This window comes from Spea bombifrons, chromosome 10 (assembly GCF_027358695.1).
Source record: "Spea bombifrons isolate aSpeBom1 chromosome 10, aSpeBom1.2.pri, whole genome shotgun sequence".
NCBI lineage: Eukaryota > Metazoa > Chordata > Amphibia > Anura > Pelobatidae > Spea > Spea bombifrons.
The window spans coordinates 6,341,475-6,360,719 of record NC_071096.1 but is presented as its reverse complement, the minus strand read 5'-3'; the positions used below and the strand labels follow the sequence as shown (position 1 = coordinate 6,360,719).

General features: G+C 40.7%; 1 protein-coding gene across 1 annotated transcript; it reads right to left on the bottom strand.

The window, feature by feature from the left end:
- Window positions 1-7,644: 7,644 nt before the first annotated feature.
- On the bottom strand, window positions 7,645-9,284 carry LOC128467568 (acrosin-like). Its single transcript, XM_053449229.1, has 5 exons — window positions 9,215-9,284; window positions 8,702-8,900; window positions 8,342-8,607; window positions 8,042-8,187; window positions 7,645-7,881 (listed from the first exon to the last, which is right to left on the bottom strand). Exons 1-5 carry the CDS (start codon window positions 9,282-9,284, stop codon window positions 7,645-7,647), a joined length of 918 nt encoding a protein of 305 aa, XP_053305204.1.
- Between the last annotated feature and the right edge of the window lie 9,961 nt (window positions 9,285-19,245).

Sequence of the window (19,245 nt, the reverse complement as noted above, 5' to 3'; positions counted from 1 at the left end):
AAAACGAGGGATCATTTATGGAGAACAAACATGCTGACAAAGCCTGCAAAAAGGTGATTAAAATGACAAAATTGGAAAATGAGAAACTGGTTTCTATAGAGAATATTTTTAATGTATTTTAATGGAAAACACACAGAAAACACAGAAAATGTTGTTTCTTTGTTATCTGAAATGGGAAATTTGGTCAGTGAGAACAGATAGGAAGCAGATATTTTAAATATATTTTTTACACAGAGGAAGGGCCGATGGCTGAGCCCCTGCTGGCTGATTCTATGGAACCGTTTCCACAAACACGGGATTGGCTTAGATGGGAAAATGTGCAACTTAACACCGTTCAGGTAGACAAGGCCCAGGGCCGGATAGTATAAAACCCCCAAAGAATATAATTAGAAGTCAGCGTGGTTTAGTGAAAGACGAGTCTCATCAAACCAGCCGAACGTTCTACGAAATGACTCCTGATCTCCCATGTTGTATTGAGAATCACGTCTCAGTGTTTGCTGATGACACAAAATTATGGAGAGATTATAAAGTAACATTAATGTTGCTTCTCAGCAGGTTTTGAACAGAATGTGGCCCAGGCAGGCAGGCACGTGGGGGGCCGGGCAGGCACATGGGGGGTCGGGCAGGGAAGGAGCAGATGACGTTCAATACGGACAAATGTAAAGTTATGCATTATGAGAAAAATAATAACAATGCAAGATATTCTTGAATTTTTTTTGTATAAGAATATGAATGCGTTACTGGGAGATTTTTTTTAATTAGATTTTATAACATTTATTTTATATCAGAATTATTTCTTACTTTCTGGTAATTTCAATTTGCGGGTGATGGGCACAGCCATGGGTACCAAGTTGACCCCGCGTTTGAATGATTGGGAAATAAAATATCTGGAATAACAACTGTTTCAGCCAAAACTTGGTATTATGGGGACGTTATATCGATGATATTTTTTGTATTTGGAAGGAAAATTAATCTTGTTTAATAATTTCACTTCTTATTTAAATCCCAATGAGTGTAATTTAGCCGTCATTCCTGTTATAGATGATCACACGGTTGGTATCAGTCGGTAATTTAAAGAGAGATTATTTAGCCATGGATAAAATTAAAAATTGTGACAATAAAGGCGTTAATTGTTTAAATCTCAAGTTTATGACACAATATATTTCTCAAGTTGTTATTATTAAAGAAGACCTTAACAATATATTGGCGTATATTATTACAAGATTAATTCTTGAATAATATATTGCCGGAAAGACCCCGGAGTTAAGAATCTTAAAAGTACCGGTAACAATGAAATAACAAGTATAAAATAATGATTTCTTGAAACTGAACAAAAATAAGTAACAAGAGTCCTAAAAAAGATGGGGAGTTTTTCTAATACGGTTATGGGTGAAAATGTTAAAATAAAATGAACAATATTATTTATGTTTTAGAATGTGGGTGCCATGAGCAGTATTTTGGACAAACTACCAGTAGATATAATGTGTAAATACGCCGTATATAAGGGGCTCCTGGAGAAATTCCCACGCAGGTCTTCTAAAGTGCTGGACGATGATCATACAAAGCGCAGCAGCCAACAAATACAAATAATAAATAAATAAAATAAAGTCTTTCAAACGTTTGATGAGTAAAATCCGCAAAGTTCTCCGTTATCCTCAACACATTTCACGTAAATCTCATGGTCGATGTCTTTATGGGGCTCCGTTCTTATACCCAATAATCGGCGGTATTTCTGTATAATCCATCAGTGGCTTTGAGTGTTTCCGCGCATGCGCAGTAAATGGAGATACGGAGTCCTCATATGTCCATAAAACGGAGTCCATATACATTCCCGATAGCCAGCATCGTGCATCGTATCGTCGCCACGTCTAGAGGCGTTACGAGCCGTTTTGGAGCTGGTTGATGCAGTGAAGTCGGAGGGACTGTGTTTAGGAGGAAACATTTCAATAACTGAACGGAAGAAGCAGCCAAAAAACGGGCAGTAATGGTAATGGCTGCGACTGATGAGTCCAACAACGTGTGGGGGGTCTTTCCATACAAGGGACAAGCGTTAGATATATGAGTGAGCTGACGTCATTTTAGCTTCAGTAGCGGCAGTTACAGACTGATGGGAGTTGGAGTGTGAGGCGGTGACAGTTGGCAGAGGCTGAGATTGATGCTCGTTACTCATATAGAATACTGCATGTTAATGAATAGATTATTTTAGTGCAGAAAATGTGCTGTTGTGGGGGGGATTGGAGACGTTGTAGTGATTACTGTAGTGATTACAGGGACGGCAGCCAACATTTTTTTCCTCTGTTCCTGAGTGGAGTTTAGTTGATTGACACAGTTGGTCATTTATATCAAACCTGTCATTTGTGGACGTGTTCATTTTTTTTATTTTTTATCATATCATCTATTACCCTTCATTGATAAATAAATATAAGGAGACAGAAATGTGAAATGCCGGAACACGAGCTGCATGCACAGTGTGCGCGAGCAACCAGAGGGAGAGCTGCCGGAGCGATGAGAAGTGAGTGGGGACGGGAGTGGGGTATATGTATGGATGTGTGATCATAGATGTGTACTTGTGTGTGTGTGTAATCTTTGATACAGACTTGTGTGTGTGTAAGCATGGGCGTGTACATGTGTGTGTGAGCATGGATGTCTAATTATGTATGTGTGTGTGAGCATGAATGTGTATTTGTGTGCAGTGGCGACTCTAGAAACAATATATAGGGGGGGCACACAAGATACCACAGTCAAACTGGGTGGGCATTAGTAATTTCCACCATTAAATCATACCACTGAAAAAACACACACACATATATATATGACTGGGCTGGCTGTAAATTATCCAATGCACCTTTACGGTGAGTTAGCCCAATGGCGTCCCTCTGTTGGGGGGGGTTATGATAATGTTTGCTGTTACCCCTCCCAAGGGTTATTTATTTCTACCCAGAGAGGATCTCCCTCACTTTTGGAAAATTATACGGAGCGAAGTTCCCACCCTCCCTTGTTTTGTTATGTTCGTGGTGTGGCATGGGGTCTTTCGGGGTCTGGCGTCAGTGCTGGAGTTGGCCATCTGAGGCATGGCAGCTGGGGGGGGCATTACCCGGACGGCTGCATGCAGGACTTCCCATGGGATGGCCCTGGGGAGTTCGTATCGGTTTCTCTGTCGTGCAGAGAGGATGCCGGTGTATCGTGTGTGCCTGCGCCAGCATTCCTGGGGGGTCCCGTCCTAGTAAGCTAGCGAGTTCATTTATTATGCGCTTAATGATGATGTTATTAGCTGAGGCTAATTGCGGGTTATGAGTATATGTTTATATGCTTGATGTTTATTACGTTTATGAATTGCGCAGGTGTTTAATAAAATCTGTGACCATTTTCAAAATCCAGCAGGTCTCTTGTCTTTATTGGGTGATTGATGATCGTCATGTCATGTGACATTGGCGTGTTTCATGTTTTTAGATTTAGTGGAAGTAAAGAATAAGCTTTTATTGAGATGAAGCTTCCTTGATCAGTTTTCTTGTGAATGCATCTCATACACTTCACTTATTTACCAAATTAGATTGAACATTCTACACCATTATTATTATTATTATTATTATTATTATTATTTATAGCAATAGGTTTTATTAAAAAAATGATTAATATAAATATCTATGACATCGAGTACATGATTAAACGGAATGAATTTAAATATGAAGTACAGTATAAGGTGTTTGTGAACCTATTGGTCAAGATACTGATGTAAAATAAAAAGTTTATATAGTTTAGAGGGTTAATTATTGTGATGTCGACACTATATTCGTTTATAGGTAGTTTGAACAATGATTTCGTCGCGTTTATTCTCTCCTTTTAGTATTCCAAATAATGATTGATTATTATAGTTCCAAAATGTGAAGATCTGGACAATGTTTTAAAGATGATGCCGATCGAGTAATTGGTCTCCGTATATATGAGAAAGGATGAAATAACGAACGTCCGTAGTCCCGGGAGATGGAAAGCTGTGAGGATGTGTATATCGATGGGGACGGAGATAGATCACAATGGATCATTCACAACATCTTCTCTTGATTAGGACTCGGACGGCATTGGATTATTGGGGGGGGTGAGGATATTTATTGGGAAACATGGAGCATTTGCATTTCGTATTTGTAATTTGCCTTATGGAGTCAAGAAAGAATCCCCCCCATCCCAAGTGGGGGGACTTGGGCCTGTTTTCAAACTAAATTTAAAAAACTGTGCAATAACCCAAAAATGAATTCACTGCTTCTCTAGAATATTTAATTTTGAATTGGAATATTAATTTGCTTTTGTTATACAAATAGTGATCATGAAATGCAATTAAAGGAAAACATTCAAACCAAAATGTTTGATTTATAATAAGAAAAATGCGCTCTGTTTGTGAATTCTATTTACCCATTCTAAAAATATAGCATAGAACGTGGATCGTGTGGATTAATTGTGTGAATGAATGCATTAATGTGCGAATGAATTGTGTATGAATACATTCATCAATATGTGTAAATGATTTGTGTGAATGAGTGAGAGAATTAATGATTGTGTTAATGAAAAAAGTGAATGAGAGGCTAACGGTATGAGTATTTATGTGTATCATAGATGTTATACGTTAGTTGGGGAAAGGCAAAGACGGCACAAGCAGGGTATTTGAGCCTTGGGGACCAAGATGGCACAAGCAAGGTGTTTATTGGACAAAGATGGCACAGGGCATGCTGTTTGGGGGCAAAGATGGCTCACGCTGGTTTGTTTGGAGACAAATATGGCTCAGGCTGGGCTGTTTGGGGACAAAGATGGTCTATGTGTGTGATATGGGTGCTGGTCAGGTTCTATGTGGGCAATGTGGACTCCAGGGGATGCTTTGGGTTGTGCAACCTATGATCTCTGACTATAATTTAGGTGGTTTTATCTAGACTTGTGCATTTGTATTTGGGAGAACTTTTCGCGTTTTCAGTTTTTCAAACCTAATATGGTGGCGGGGAAACCTAGAAGAAGACGAAGAAGCAGCTGTCATTCATTGGTTGATGTTGGAGGAGGCCCTTGACAGTGACCAATAGAGTCATTTGTACAGACCTGTAACACCTGAGTCCTAATCTTGGTTCCAGGAGTTGATCCGTAAGTTTCAGCGTCGAGAGTTAAAGGTCCCTATGTGCGACTCTTTATTGGTTGATGCCAGAGGATGCCCCTACCAGCGACCAGTAGAGTCACTCTTACGGACCTTTAACTCCAGGAGCCTCCCTGGGCCATGTTTCAGCTTCAGGAGTTAAAGGACTCTATTGGTCACTGGCACTGAGCTCCTCTGGCACCCACCTATGAAGGACTGCTGCTCTTCATTGGTTGATGCCAGGGAAGGCCCCTGCCGACGACCAAAAGAGTCGCTTGTATGGACCCTTAACTACTGGAGCAAGGAGACCAATGGTTTCCAATTGATCTATACCTGCAAAACTGGGTTTATGTGTTATTCTATTGTTATATAAATCTAATATACTATGTATAGCTGCATATACAGGGTTTGTAAGTCTAATTCAGTTGATCCAGGCTTGCAGTGTTTCCAGGGGTTTGCATATAAAAGTATTTAAGTATTGAGAGTTATGGAAAATGCCTTTTAACTTGTATTATCCAAAGGAATAATGTTACAGAGGACAGAGGGATCATCGTCTCTGCTTCTGATCACTGGCTGTGGCTTCAATCATAGCTGTTTTTCTGTTAAAAACTCATTGAAGTCAATAAGAGGACGGTTTAGATTCCAGAAAAGAAAGTTTAATAATGTCAAGTTCTTGATCCTGTGGATTGTTAGTCTCCAGTTATTTTTCTTATCCACTAATATCATTTCAGTGCAAATGCTATTTAATAAAACCCCTTTTAACAAATAGACCCTCTTTTCATGTGTTTTTCTTCTTGGGCAGATAGATGGGCCAAATAGTTATAATGTTTGTCTATGTTTTAAAAAAGAAACATAATTTTTATGGGCCAATTGATGCACTTTGTTGTGGATAGTAATTTTGTAACAAAAAAACTTCCTCTCCATGTTTAATATGCACCGTTGGCACTTTGAGGTCTGCAACTTGGTTTCGTGCAGAAAATTGGGCCCAAAAACATTCGTCATCCCTGATCTAGACACTATTGTCTTCTGACACATATTGTAGAGATATTAAATAAGGGCCGAGAATATCACCAATAATATAAAAATAACTCTATACATTGACACACATTGAGAAATACTGTTTCAGAAGGAGAAGACGGCTCCGCTCTTGGGATCTCACAATCTATTAGGAGGGGGAATGAGACGGAATAAGAGGGACTGCTTTGGTGAGGATGATCATTTAACGTTAGAATAAGTAGGAGAGAGTCTGACAGAACAGGCAGGGAATCCCTGAGAATCCGTGCAGCATGCGCAACACCCTGGAGATACAAGTAGGAAGAAGTCATGGAGGTTGGAGAGAGACGCAGTTAGGAGAGCGTTTGAAGATAACGGCAGAGATAAACAGGGGCTCCTTGTTCTGAAGGGCTCTACAGGAAAGGATCAGGAGTTTGAATGTTATTCTGGAGGGTATGGGGGCCGATGGAGGGACTGGAAGAGCGGGCAGCAGATGAAGGGCAATGAGAAAAAAACCTAAAGAAGATTAAGGAAAGAATCGAACCCCTCCATAAATACCCCTCCATGGATGAGACACTGTTAGACCCACATGTTCTAATGATGACATTGTACGCATCATTCCATAGGAAGTGTAGTAGACTTTAAATCAGAATAAATTGAAAGCAGAGCGAATTTCTGCTCAACATTAGGACCAGAACAGCAGAAAGAGGGGAATATAGGGGCACTTTGAAAATTCATTGGGTTAATGTTTTAAGCTACTTTTGTAGCTGGAAGTGGCTGATTTTTAATGGAATCTCTTCATAAGCGTACAGTGGCCCATTATCACTCCCATCACTCCTGTGTTCCAATGGCCCATTATCACTCCCATCACTCCTGTGTTCCAATGGCCCTTTATCACTCCCACCACTCCTGTGTTCCAATGGCCCATTATCACTCCCATCACTCCTGTGTTCCAATGGCCCATTATCACTCCCATCACTCCTGTGTTCCAATGGCCATTTATCACTCCCATCACTCCTGTGTTCCAATGGCCATTTATCACTCCCATCACTCCTGTGTTCCAATGGCCATTTATCACTCCCATCACTCCTGTGTTCCAATGGCCATTTACCACTCCCATCACTCCTGTGTTCCAATTGCCCTTTATCACTCCCATCACTCCTGTGTTCCAATGGCCCTTATCATTCCCATCACTCCTGTGTTCCAATGGCCCTTTATCAGTCCCATCACTCCTGGGTTCCAATGGCCCTTTATCACTCCCATCACTCCTGGGTTCCAATGGCCCTTTATCACTCCCATCACTCCTGGGTTCCAATGGCATGTTGTGTTCGCTGACCCAAGTTTAAGTTTAAAAGGCTGATTGATGGTTAGAAACCCTTTTGCTATTATGTTACAGCCAGAAATTTCCTCAGTGACCCCAAACTTTCGACGAACAAGAAAAGGACTCGTCTTACTGATGCATATCTATTTATTGGTTTATTAATCTAGTCAATCAAGTCTACAAGTTGCTGACATGTAATAATTCTCTCCTGTAAGGAGACGGCTCAGATGCGATGGAATCTTCTATTTCTGGAGCTCTCGGGAATCATTTCCGATGGTTTGGATGCAGGTTTCTGGTCCTTGAAGATTTTTCCAACGATCCACTCAAGGTAGAACTGAGTGGAGGTGTAAACTCCAGGTTTCTGCTTTCGGGCGCAGCCGGAGCCCCAGCTGGTTACGCCGACCGCCATGTAGAACTTGGCTTTTTGTCTTTTGCACATCAGAGGTCCTCCGCTGTCCCCCTGCGTGAAGTAAAGAAAGCGTTCCTTTATACAGACTGTCAGTAATGACCATTATCTCAGCTGTTCCTCGGCACCGTTTTACAAAACAAGCAGTGTCCAGGATGCTGAAAACATTAACAATGTATCATCGCTGAGTAAAAAGGGCCACACATCGGCTTACCTGGCAACTATCGATGCCTCCCTGTTCATACCCCGCGCACAGATTGTAGCCTCGCACACGTCCGTTATACCAGGTCGGGCGGTTGCAGCGCTCCGTGGGGATCAGATTCACCGGAGCTTCCTGGAGAACGTCCGGCGATTCCTCCGCTGGAGAGAAAAAGATTTATCAAATGTATCGCTGGCCTCAGAAAACTCAGAAAAGACAGGACCCCCCGCCCCGTCCCACCCCATGCTCCTTCCCCCACACTCACAATAGGGCCACTAGACATGTATATGTGAATATAGCTAAAGCGGTGCTTACCTCCTTCTCTGACGACACCCCAGCCTGCGACGTAGCAGTCGTCCATTTTGCTTAGAATCGCTTGTTTGGCGGGGAGACAAGCCGGCTGAATATACTCGTTAAACGCGATGGGTTTGTTTAATCTGAGTAAGGCGATGTCGTTGCTCTGGGATTTCGGGTTGTACTTCTCGTGTACAATCAGCTCCTTGATGGTTCTGATCTGAGTCTTTCCCCCGATGTTGGAGAGTCGGTTGGCGCCAAACACGAGTCTCCAGGAATAATATTCACTGAATAAACCAAAGCGCATTCTGTTAGCGATCCATTCGCTCCATTATTATATGACGGATAAGGGGTCTCCCGTAAAACCATTAAGTTACTTACTTGCCGACATCCTTAAAACAATGGGCGGCTGTCAGAACCCACAAAGGATTCAGGAGGACGCCTCCGCATACATGATCATACTGCTTGTCGCTGAAGTCCTGGATACTAACTAACCAGGGCCAGGTACCGGGCTCCGCATCCTTCCCCCCGACCACGCGGGAGCCACGGAAATCCTTCGCTAGGGGTCTGTTTCCACAGACTGAAACACAAAGAAAAAGACATTTAAGAGACGGGGGCTTTCTGGTTTAAAGTAAAATCACTAAAAAGGATGTATAAGTTACTGTAATGCATGCATTATATACGTTAAAGAATAGTGTAAGGGTTAAACTATGTGACAGTTATAGACAGGAATCTGTGGTACAAATGGGGGCAGTTGGGATAAACAGTTAATGATAACAGAATAAGGTTTTAAACTATAAAACATCCATAAATTGTAATGTTAATGGTAATGATCTCGGACGTTTTCCTTAACTCTTTTGATGCCAAATTGTCTGTAATAACAGATAAACTCACCTCCATATCCAGAGCTCGGAGATATAGTGAAAATATTCCAAATAATGATACCGATGAGAAACAGCTTCATGCTCAGTCCTGGGCACGAAAACGCTGTTTACTTCTGCAGCAGAACGTACAGAATGTGTAAAGCTTTATGCACTATGACAGCATCAAGGCAGCATCGCCTATGAGGTCACATCGAGGAAACTCAGCCGTTCTCAGACATTACTAATCAATGCAAGGAAAAAAAAAATATATATATATATATATATATATATATATTATATATTATTATATTATATATATGATATATATAAATAGATACATTTAGATACATTTTAGAAGAGCCAACTTTGGCAGACTAACGGCATCTATTGAACACATAGAGCGGGATGGATTGTTTTCTGGACCGAACACAGAAGACAAGAGGGATACTTTTAAGCGCACATTACGAGATCACACACATCTATGTATAGATTTTGGAAACAAACCCCTTAACAAAAGACTTAAATTAAAACCAATGTGGCTTAAATTATGTAAAATTGCTGCAAATTGTTAAAAAAGTTTAAATGTAGGACTGGAAGTGACCCTAAGCTATCTCACAGAGTAACGACTTATGCCGCCAGCTTCTTATTCGCTGTTCTAAAATAGACTACTTTTTTATTAATAACAATTGTGTTTATTTTTCCGGAAGGATATATAAATTCCAAGCGGTCTTATCACATCAAGAAATCTTAACCTGCCGTTTGCAGTCTCTCACTTTCCTTGGTTTTGCTCTGTGGGAAACTTTCACAAAAAAGTAAATACGAGAACATTTTCTAAGTGGAATTTTATTCCCTTCTCTCCCGTTTATTTCCACTCTTTCCTTTTTGGTTCATCTACCTGTTCCGTCTCATCATAAAAACAAAAATAAAGAATGAAGATAATTCCATTTATCTCACAGGCTGCCTGTTTGTAAAGAAATTCCGGTACTGGTACTCGTAATGCCATAGTGGGGCCGGAAGACTCGGCTTTTGGTGGGGGGGATGGACTGGCGTTTAAGTGTTCTCTTCCCTTGAAGAATTTGTTGGTTTCCCACTTTCGGGGCTGACAATCTGGCCCTCCTGCCAGCCTCTGGGCCTGAGAGGGAAAGAAGCGGTCACAGGCCCATAATTATACTTGGGAACTGTCCAGGTTTCTGGGTCACTAAGGAGAAACTCCGTGAGTTAGCGGCGTTGTGACCCTACTCCCTGCCTACTTCCACATTAAAAATGGCGCGTGTCCCGCTATGGCAATGCCCACTGACGTCAGCAGGACCACCAACAGATGTTAATGGGACCTCCTACTGGGGCCTCATCAAGGTGAAGCTCTGGGTAGCCGCAGCCAGGTAGCCCCCAGGTAAGCCCATAGGGGTAGCGTGGCCCCGGAAAGGGTAGATTGGGGAACTAGTCGTCTACTGGTCTTACCTCACATCATCATCTCGTCTTCCTTCACTAACAACACAGAATCATCTCTGGCTTTTGGGGAAAAACAATTATGAAGAACGAACACCAGTGAACTTATTCAGTAAGAAGGGCATTTCCGATTAAACTAGGCATGATGCAGGGCTAATTTGCTATTGTTTCAGGTTTGGAATCAACTTCCAAAGGGAATCAACTTCCAAAAATTCCTGCCCTGGGGTGACGTTATTAAATATAAATATATATAAAAAATATATATAAATATATAAAATATATATATATATAATTATATAAAAAATATATAGGAGCTGCTTGGCTTATGTATTAGAAACCCACCTTATATATATATATATATATATAACGGAGGCAGTCAGACAAACTCTAGAGTGAGGAGAATGGATCTCGCCTTTAATTGTCCCCAATCTCAGCTCTGTGGAGGTCATATAGCCCCTTACTTTAAAACCTAACAACCATAAAATAATGTATACTCAGTTTAAATAAATACATTTAATGATCTTAACATGTATGTGTGTGTGATTATTATTATTAGTTATTGTTTTATATAGCGCCACCATATTCCGTAGCGCTGTACAATGGGTAGACAAGACGTAACAAGTAGTACACAGCAACGCGTCCACATTTAATGCAGAAAATCCCAAGAGCTCTTGTAGAAGGATCAGTTAATTTGTTACACGTAGGGTACGATATCTCCTTATCTCGGTGATAGCGCGATCAGCGAAGCGACAATGGCTTATAGAGATAGGCGCATTGAGCCGGTGATTTATTTAGGAAGATCGGATTATATCACTCTTGGCTGTCTAACTGTCTTGGCAGAGAGAGGACATTTCTTCGGGATGACTGTGAGAGTTCGGGGGTTTCCCATTCATGCCGCGTTACAGCCACCCAAGCCGACAGCTGCCCACTTGGCTGAGTGTCGGGCATCCACTAATAAGGAAAACGCCTTGTTCCAGCTGGCATTTCCTTATCAAACAGTCAGAGCTTTGTAAGTCGCGGACAGCTGCGATTGCAAGAATTGGCCGTATCTATATCATTTGGACTCGTGAAATCATTGAAGGGGCATGAGGCCGCGTCGTAAGATTTCCTGTTCGAATTAACAGCTGGGCCGCGGTGCACGGCTTTCACAGAAAGGCAGAATTTGTTTTACACTTTTTCTTTAAAAAAAATAAAAAATAAAAAAAAATAAAATAAAGACGTTAGGGGAACTAACTCGTTACTCGGCCCGTTAAACATAGAACGTCTTCGGGTTTCCTTATTTATGTAACAGGTGACGGAATAAAGAAAAATCTCTAGGGAACCGTTTAGAATGTGTGTAAAATTATTACGACCAACTCGAAGGAGGGAAAAAAAGATGTCACAGACCCCGTATTACATACAGTTACATTATTACAGGTTCTGGCAACATTTTTTAGTAAAGTTGGAGGGCCAGAGTTGAAAAAGGGAGGACCTAATATTAAAAATCTTATTAGGCAATTAAGTAAAGCAGTTACGGTAAGTTGGTAAAAAATATTTTTTTTTATTTTATTTTTTGATTTATGATTATTTTTGTTTTACTCCTGTTATTGTTATTATCAGTTTTATATAGTGTCAATTTTAGTGTCAACTTTCCTCTATTGTAATAGCGTTACGGACTCTGCCGGAGCTCTATTAGTATATTTAAATGTATAACTAATAAAAAAAATAACTGTGTCTGCCCCCTGCCTTGTAACGAGTAGGGCTCCGGTTTCACTTGGTGACTTTGGTTTTGCATTGTTTATAGACAATGGTCAATTAGTCAGGAGAACAGTCATATGCATGACATCTCCTCAAAGAGATCCGAGGGATTCCAGCATAACAAGGCAAGCATTGTGTCTCTACATTGTATCGTATCCAATGAAACAAATATTGTTCATCTAAGCTTTTCCAGTTAATGCTTGTCCCTTGGAGACGAATCCAAGTCCTTATGAGTTTGTTATGTTTTTCGCTTCGCCTCAAAACCATGGTTCACGTAAAATATCCCGTCCATGTTACATACGGTTGGTGGCGGCGTCCAAACTCCGCATTCCACAAATCTTTGTGGTAGAGAAGTTTTATACCTCGGCAAGATGAACCACAGCGCAATGTGTGTGTGTGTGTGTGTGTGTGTGTGTGTGTGTGTGTGTGTGTGTGTGTGTGTGTGTGTGTGTGTGTGTGTGTGTGTGGGCAGAGATCCCCGTCTCTAAGAAAACTACAAAAGCCCTGGAGAAAAAAGGGAAAGCACTCATCACAACGTTCAGCAATTAGCCATAAAATCGCCTCTTTTATGGGTGTCATCAAAGACAAGGCACAAAGAAAACAATCTGTTTGTACGTTCAAAAGCAATGAAATCAGGTGAGTCAGGACACAGAAGGTGGCAAATTTATATTGTCCTAAATCAGAATTCGCGCTCATCTGTGTGATTCCACTTATTTTTGTTTGAAGGAAACGTTAACAACACAAAATTAGAAGGCACGGGAACCTCAAAGAACCATTAATGTTTGGACTTAACATTAATGAAGGGTTCTTCATTCCTTGGTGGAATTTCCAGAAAATTGCATCTACTGAAATACAGCTTTTTTTTTTACCGTTTGTTGTAGTTATGGGTTCCGGCCAATCGGCGTTGACAGATGTGGATATGGATATGGTTTCGGCAGAGGAAATCTTGGTGAAAAGTCCATCACGAGTTGTCACCGGAAGAAAACAGTGCCGGTCACCCTAAGAAAGCAGCCTGTAACTTCTAAAGTGCCAGCTACTTTCTCGATGTAAAAATTACTTTTAGCCCTTTTCAACCTAAGGCAAATATTTTAGTAAAGCAATAATGGATGATGAGACTCTTACATCACATCAAAACCCAAATGAATTTCCCAAAATGCCATAGATCCCGTCTTATCTCTGTCCTTGGTAACCTTATTTGAAGACAGCAGAAGTTCCGGTGGAAGCGGCTCTCGGTGCATTTACAAAGCCATAAATCCTAGCAGAGGTGCTTCCTGAGGAAGTAAGAGGGGATGTAAGATTTTGGGTCCATTGCGGACAAATCCTTTATTGGGTTAATGAAAGAGCTCACGCGTTTGCCAGTAACCGTTCCTCCCTATGTGAAACTTGCCTTTTTTTACCTCCTCCCCGTAAGACCTTTCGGAAATCTTTGGTTAATGGAGGTTGAGCAATCACTATAGAAACAAGTAACTTGGCTTTCTCAACGGAATAATCAATCCTTTATGATATGCAGTTCAGCGTGGTGTCATAGATTGTAAGCTCACAGGATCAGGGTCTGTTTGTACCAGTATGTTTTAACATGCGTTAATGCATTTCATATATTAGCCCCAAACGACTCATATTACATGGGGGCAGGGGGGGGGATAGGTAAAGGAGTGGATGTGTATAATTAATCACCTCTCCCGCGAGCCACAGTTTGAGCGCCATGAAAAGGGGAGCCGGAGGAGCTTCACGATACCTGGAACTAAACTACACCCCATATAGAGATCAAAAGAGATCCCCGCTAGGGGCATTTTCCAGTTACCATGATTGCGAAACGTTTAAATGCAAATAAAGAAATCAGCTATATGGAACGTTGGACAATGGAGGCGGTATGTGGAATGCTGAGCATTAATTAAAACAACTCGATTAGAAAAGTTGAAAATCGTTACGTTCGTACTTTGAAAGCTCAATGTTCTGCCAAAAGCATACTTTCTCAGTCAGCAGAGATGTGCTGGATTATCCATAAAGCCAGACTGACTTCCAAAAAGGCGCATGCTGCGTGATGTTCTTCCCAGCGTTTGGCTAATACAGACCATCTTTGGAATCTGGAAAATGAATGCAAAAAAAAAAAAAAAAAAAGAAGCCAATGAGCCAAACTAGCCTCAAATTAACTCGGAGAGCAACATTGAGTCTCCTCCACCCTGCTGCCAAAAAACCCCATTCTTTCTAACAATGCCTTTCAGTTCCTTTGATGCTAAAAATATCGGAAATCTTTGATAGCCATCCAAGCAACTGAAGGTGAAAACACTAATTTCCGCCTTTTCTAAGTCTCTCGCAGCCATACGTATTTATAGTATACAGTGCGGAGGCTGAGATACATTGTATCTCTCCATCCCATGCGGATAAACTTCCTCTAGAAGGGCTTTGGAGTGTATACAATGGATATCTTAAATACCAAGAGAAATAAATATGACTTCATCACTCCTTTTAATGATATCTCCCTATGTTTCCCCACCGCCGATGCTCATATCGAGCTTTGAAACGCATGCGACCAACTCAATTTCCAAACTGAATATGGCCATTCTGACCTAATATGTGATCTTTCCTGCGTCCGTCCTTAGATATGAACTATATATATATATATATATATATATATATAATTGTATTGAATATATATAATTGTTTAATTGAATCTGCTTCTAAGTGTGTCTACTCAGGTCCTTCATCAGGACTTCATAGATTTTATCAACAAATCCCAACCCTGCATCTTTATTCTAAAAATATTCATAGTTAATCCTCAGATCTAAGAGGTCATTGAACAGGTCACAGCCCGGGGAGTCTTCATTCATGCATTCATCCACCTTGGCTTCCAATTACCTTATTAACGGCGTCCTCAACAATTCCTTCATCCCTTCTGCCACAGTAGTCTTTTTATTGACCGGCTTCAATAGGTCAACAGCGCCTAGGAATCATTAGGATGGCAAGAATTCACCAAGGGGTGGTCTAGACTGTAGAGCCAAGGATGTGAGTGCGGAGCATCGATATAGGGGGTCTGCAGGTTATATTTTTAGAGCCCGATTTACTGAGCTTGGACCACTCAATCTCTACTGATAAATAGCCGAATTCACTCGGAACTCTGCATTGTTCAGGATAAAAGTACCACTCTGGAGAGAGTTTTCTGGAGATTTCTGGTTGAGTTCCCTTGAGGTTTAGCTATATCTCCAAAAAAAAGGCTTAGTGAATAGTGCCTGAAGCAATACAAGGTTAGGAGAGTACACTCCATTGTTATTCCATGTAGCCTCATTTTCCAGCCGATGAATAGACTCAAAAGGATAACGAATGGTGGTAATCACCTCGATTTTTAATTGCTCCGTAAACCTTCTCACTTACGTTCTTCCAATTCAGCGTATTAATGCCACGGGTTATATCATGCATTCCGCTTCTCAGAAGCTTTGCTCCCTTCCATACGTCCAGTCTCATTGATGTATTTATTCATGATTAGTTGTTGTGAACTATAGAGACATTGTGGAGAACGTGGTCCAGCTCCTGTACATGTTGGACCTTCTAATATCCAGGTGTGACCTCCACGGGACCAAATGCCCCGATACAACAACCCAGAGGCTAATACGACTATAGTTGTTTACCATGGAGGAAGCAAGCAACTAGAACTACAGTTTTAATTGGGATGGACACCAGAACAAATCAGGAACTTGAACCTTTTCATGTGTTTTGTTCTTCAAAAAGTCAGGGTTTTCAAATCTGTTTTAGTTCCATGTGGATGATCTACTTCTTTAGGTCACTGGGTAACTTCTTTGGTTTATTACTTCTGTCTCTACCTTTACCAGTGACCTTTCTGCTTATAATATTGACTTCTTGATTCTTAATATTGTTCATTTAGAACTTTTACATTTCTTTTTTAGCACTCTCAGCAGTATTACCAGCCATGACTGCCACCTAGAGGAAGGAGGCGCTTTCTTTTTTTTCCAACCTCAGCTCATTAGTATTGTTACTTTCTACCATTCTTGGTAACATTTTAGATGGGTTTCCTGCAAACAGAATGATACCTTTATGGAGGATTAATAATGCCTCATCTATGGAGGAGCAGGTTTGGAAAAAAATGATTAATAAGCATTCATATAATTTTTTTCTAAAAATATAGAGAATGTATTTTATTGGAATATGCCTTTCATTCTTACTGTTATATACCTGCAGAATTATTTCTGTGCCCACTGATGTGTCTCATAATCACAGCCTAGCACCCTCTTTTAATAAGATGAATCAGTAAAGCATCTAATTGGCGTTAATGCATGTCATTGTCACGACAGCAGCTCATTACAGTCAAAAATGTGAGTACTTTTAAGTTTGTTGATGTTCATCTGTATTAAATTATTGTAATTTAAAGTAACATTATTACCTTTATGTGTCAAATATAGAAATCAGAATTATTCTGGGGATTGTTGGGTGTTATATGTGTTCACTCACCATTGGGTGGTGCCAGTGGCCCACCAGGGATTTGCCCGGTGTGCCAGATGGCCAGTCTGAGCCTGGGCGCTGCCATGGGCAAGTCCTAATGCAGGTAAGTACATTACTGCTGATATGGCAACCCTGCCATAATCCAGATGTTTGTGTATAAGGAAATGTTGGAGGCATATGTATGCTATTTGTATATATTAAGTATTTTTGTATTTTGCCACTTAGGGAGAAAATTCCCTAATGTTCTTTGTACATTTCTGTTAATGAGCAGGTCAATGGAGAACTCTTTATATCAACCCCATATATATGAATACAACATTATTATTTCTCCTCTTAGAAGCCATTTTTCCTGCGTATATACATGCAACATTTTAGTCTCTCTTCATAATTAAGATCTTCCCACCACCTTATTAATTTGTAGCCCTCAAATTAACTTTTTCTAGTTCCACAATGCCCTTTAAAGGACTGGTGCCTAGAACTGTACCCCATATTCAAGGTGAGGTCTTACCATTAACTTATAAAGAGGCGAGATGATATCCTCTTCCCGTGAATCAATACCCCATTATTATACATGCCAATTTCTTATTGGCCTTTGCAGCTGCTGACTGGCATTGTGCACTGTTGCTAAGTCTGTCCTAAATCCTTCTCCCAGGGAGATACCGTTTAAAATAAATGTTTCATTGCTATTATTTTTCCATCATACGTAACGTTACATTTGTCTGTATTGAACCTCATGTACTGTTGCCTGCCCAGTCCCCCATGTGCCTGCCCAGTCCCCCATGTGCCTGCCCGGTCCCCTACTCTAAATCCTCCTGCAGAGAAGAAACATCCACGTTAGACTGTATTATCCCTCCCTAATTTTGTATCATCAGCAAACACTACGACATTGATGATCATCAATAAACAAAAAAGAAAACAGGTTACTTTATATTATTTCTGGGTAATAATCAGTTGGGGAAGGGTGATAAATATTTCCTAGCTGGCTTGAGATATAAGGGCTTGTGGTGGCACTTTCATCTACGCCCACTGTTTACATAGGAGAGATAGGGGTATTTATTTTCAGTTTTTGCTGATTTGCAACATAACTAAGCACCGACACAAACAAAGGTGTGTTTGAGAATTGTCATACCGATCTACACCCACACAGAGCATTCCTCCGCAATGCACTAAAGGTCGTACTGATAATGCCTGGCTGTCAATCAAAATCCTACCCAGGTATAAACAGCTTGTATACACAGCATGTTTGCGAGATATATGCACCTTTGCAAGCCCTTGAGGAACATTCCTTTTTTAGCCCCCAAAAAAATATTGCATTTTTTTAAAGTTCGTATCATCTACATTACATTCTCTACGTGATTTCATTCCGGCACTTAAAACGCGTGAATGATCCTAGAGCAGAAATATCATTCTTGCGGCAGAATCAGCAGGGTGCTTTAACTGCCTTTGTGGTATAGATTTTTATGAATGGAGGTGCGTGTGACCATATCCAGTGTCATATTTCAAATTGTTTTTTGTACATTCATTCGTTGAAGAGGAAGGAAGAATGAAGATTTGTGGCACTTAAAAAAAAAAAAACAAAAAAAAAACGCTCTTTCTTTTTTTTTAACCCCCTGAGCGATGAAAGGGAATCGAGTTTTTATTTGTTTAAAAGGAAAGCGATTTTTCTTTAATTGAGAATAATGAAACAATAAGGTGGGTTAGACACTTGCGGAATGTTGCGGCTTAGGAGAGTTATGTCAGAATCTAATACAAGCAAGGTCTTGTAACTGCCTAAGACACAGGACAGGATAAGCGCCGGTTAATAAACTGCTTGGCAGGCTGCAATTATAGGATCCAAAAGGAGAAGAATATAAAGCTCCAGACTCATCGTCTATGAAACAGAAACGTTTCAGGGTTTGTTTTAAGTAGGAAGTGTCAACGTTTCTTAAAACCAGTTATTAATTAGAGCTGTTTGGAAAGATACCTAAACTGAAAAGCCACCTCTGGGAAAATAATCCCACTCCTTATCTGGCTTCCTTGGGTGAAGATAAGACCGGTTATGAGTGAATCTACTGTATGCGATGGATCTACTGTATGAGTTGGACTAAACTTTTTGGTTGGGTAAAAGTAGGGTGTGTTTTCTAGGGCAACATGTCTAACACCTCTTGGAGCTGTCATCAAGGGGGCTACGACCAAGACGTCGACCCAACACAATGGGTTGACATTAGGTTAAGGTTTGAACCCATTATTGGGGCTTTTAGGGCTGTAGAACCCATAACCAGCAAACATTCTGAGCTCCTAGAAAATAGGGGCATCAGGGGGGGTGGAAGTGTTGGAGCCCAAAGAGGGTCCATCGTTTCTAAGGAAGGACCATTTGGGAGGAGAGTGGTGAAACTGACGGCTCATGTTATGATGTTTGGGGGCTTAGCGCTTACGACAGCTTAAAGA

Bases quoted from the DNA above. Each gene is read 5' to 3' on its own strand.
- LOC128467568 (XM_053449229.1), bottom strand. From the start codon at position 9,284: ATGAAGCTGTTTCTCATCGGTATCATTATTTGGAATATTTTCACTATA. The intron at 8,901-9,214 runs GTGAGTTTATCT...TTTGTGTTTCAG, and splicing joins TCCGAGCTCTGGATATGGAG to TCTGTGGAAACAGACCCCTA. The intron at 7,882-8,041 runs GTAAGCCGATGT...TACTTCACGCAG, and splicing joins GAGGCATCGATAGTTGCCAG to GGGGACAGCGGAGGACCTCT.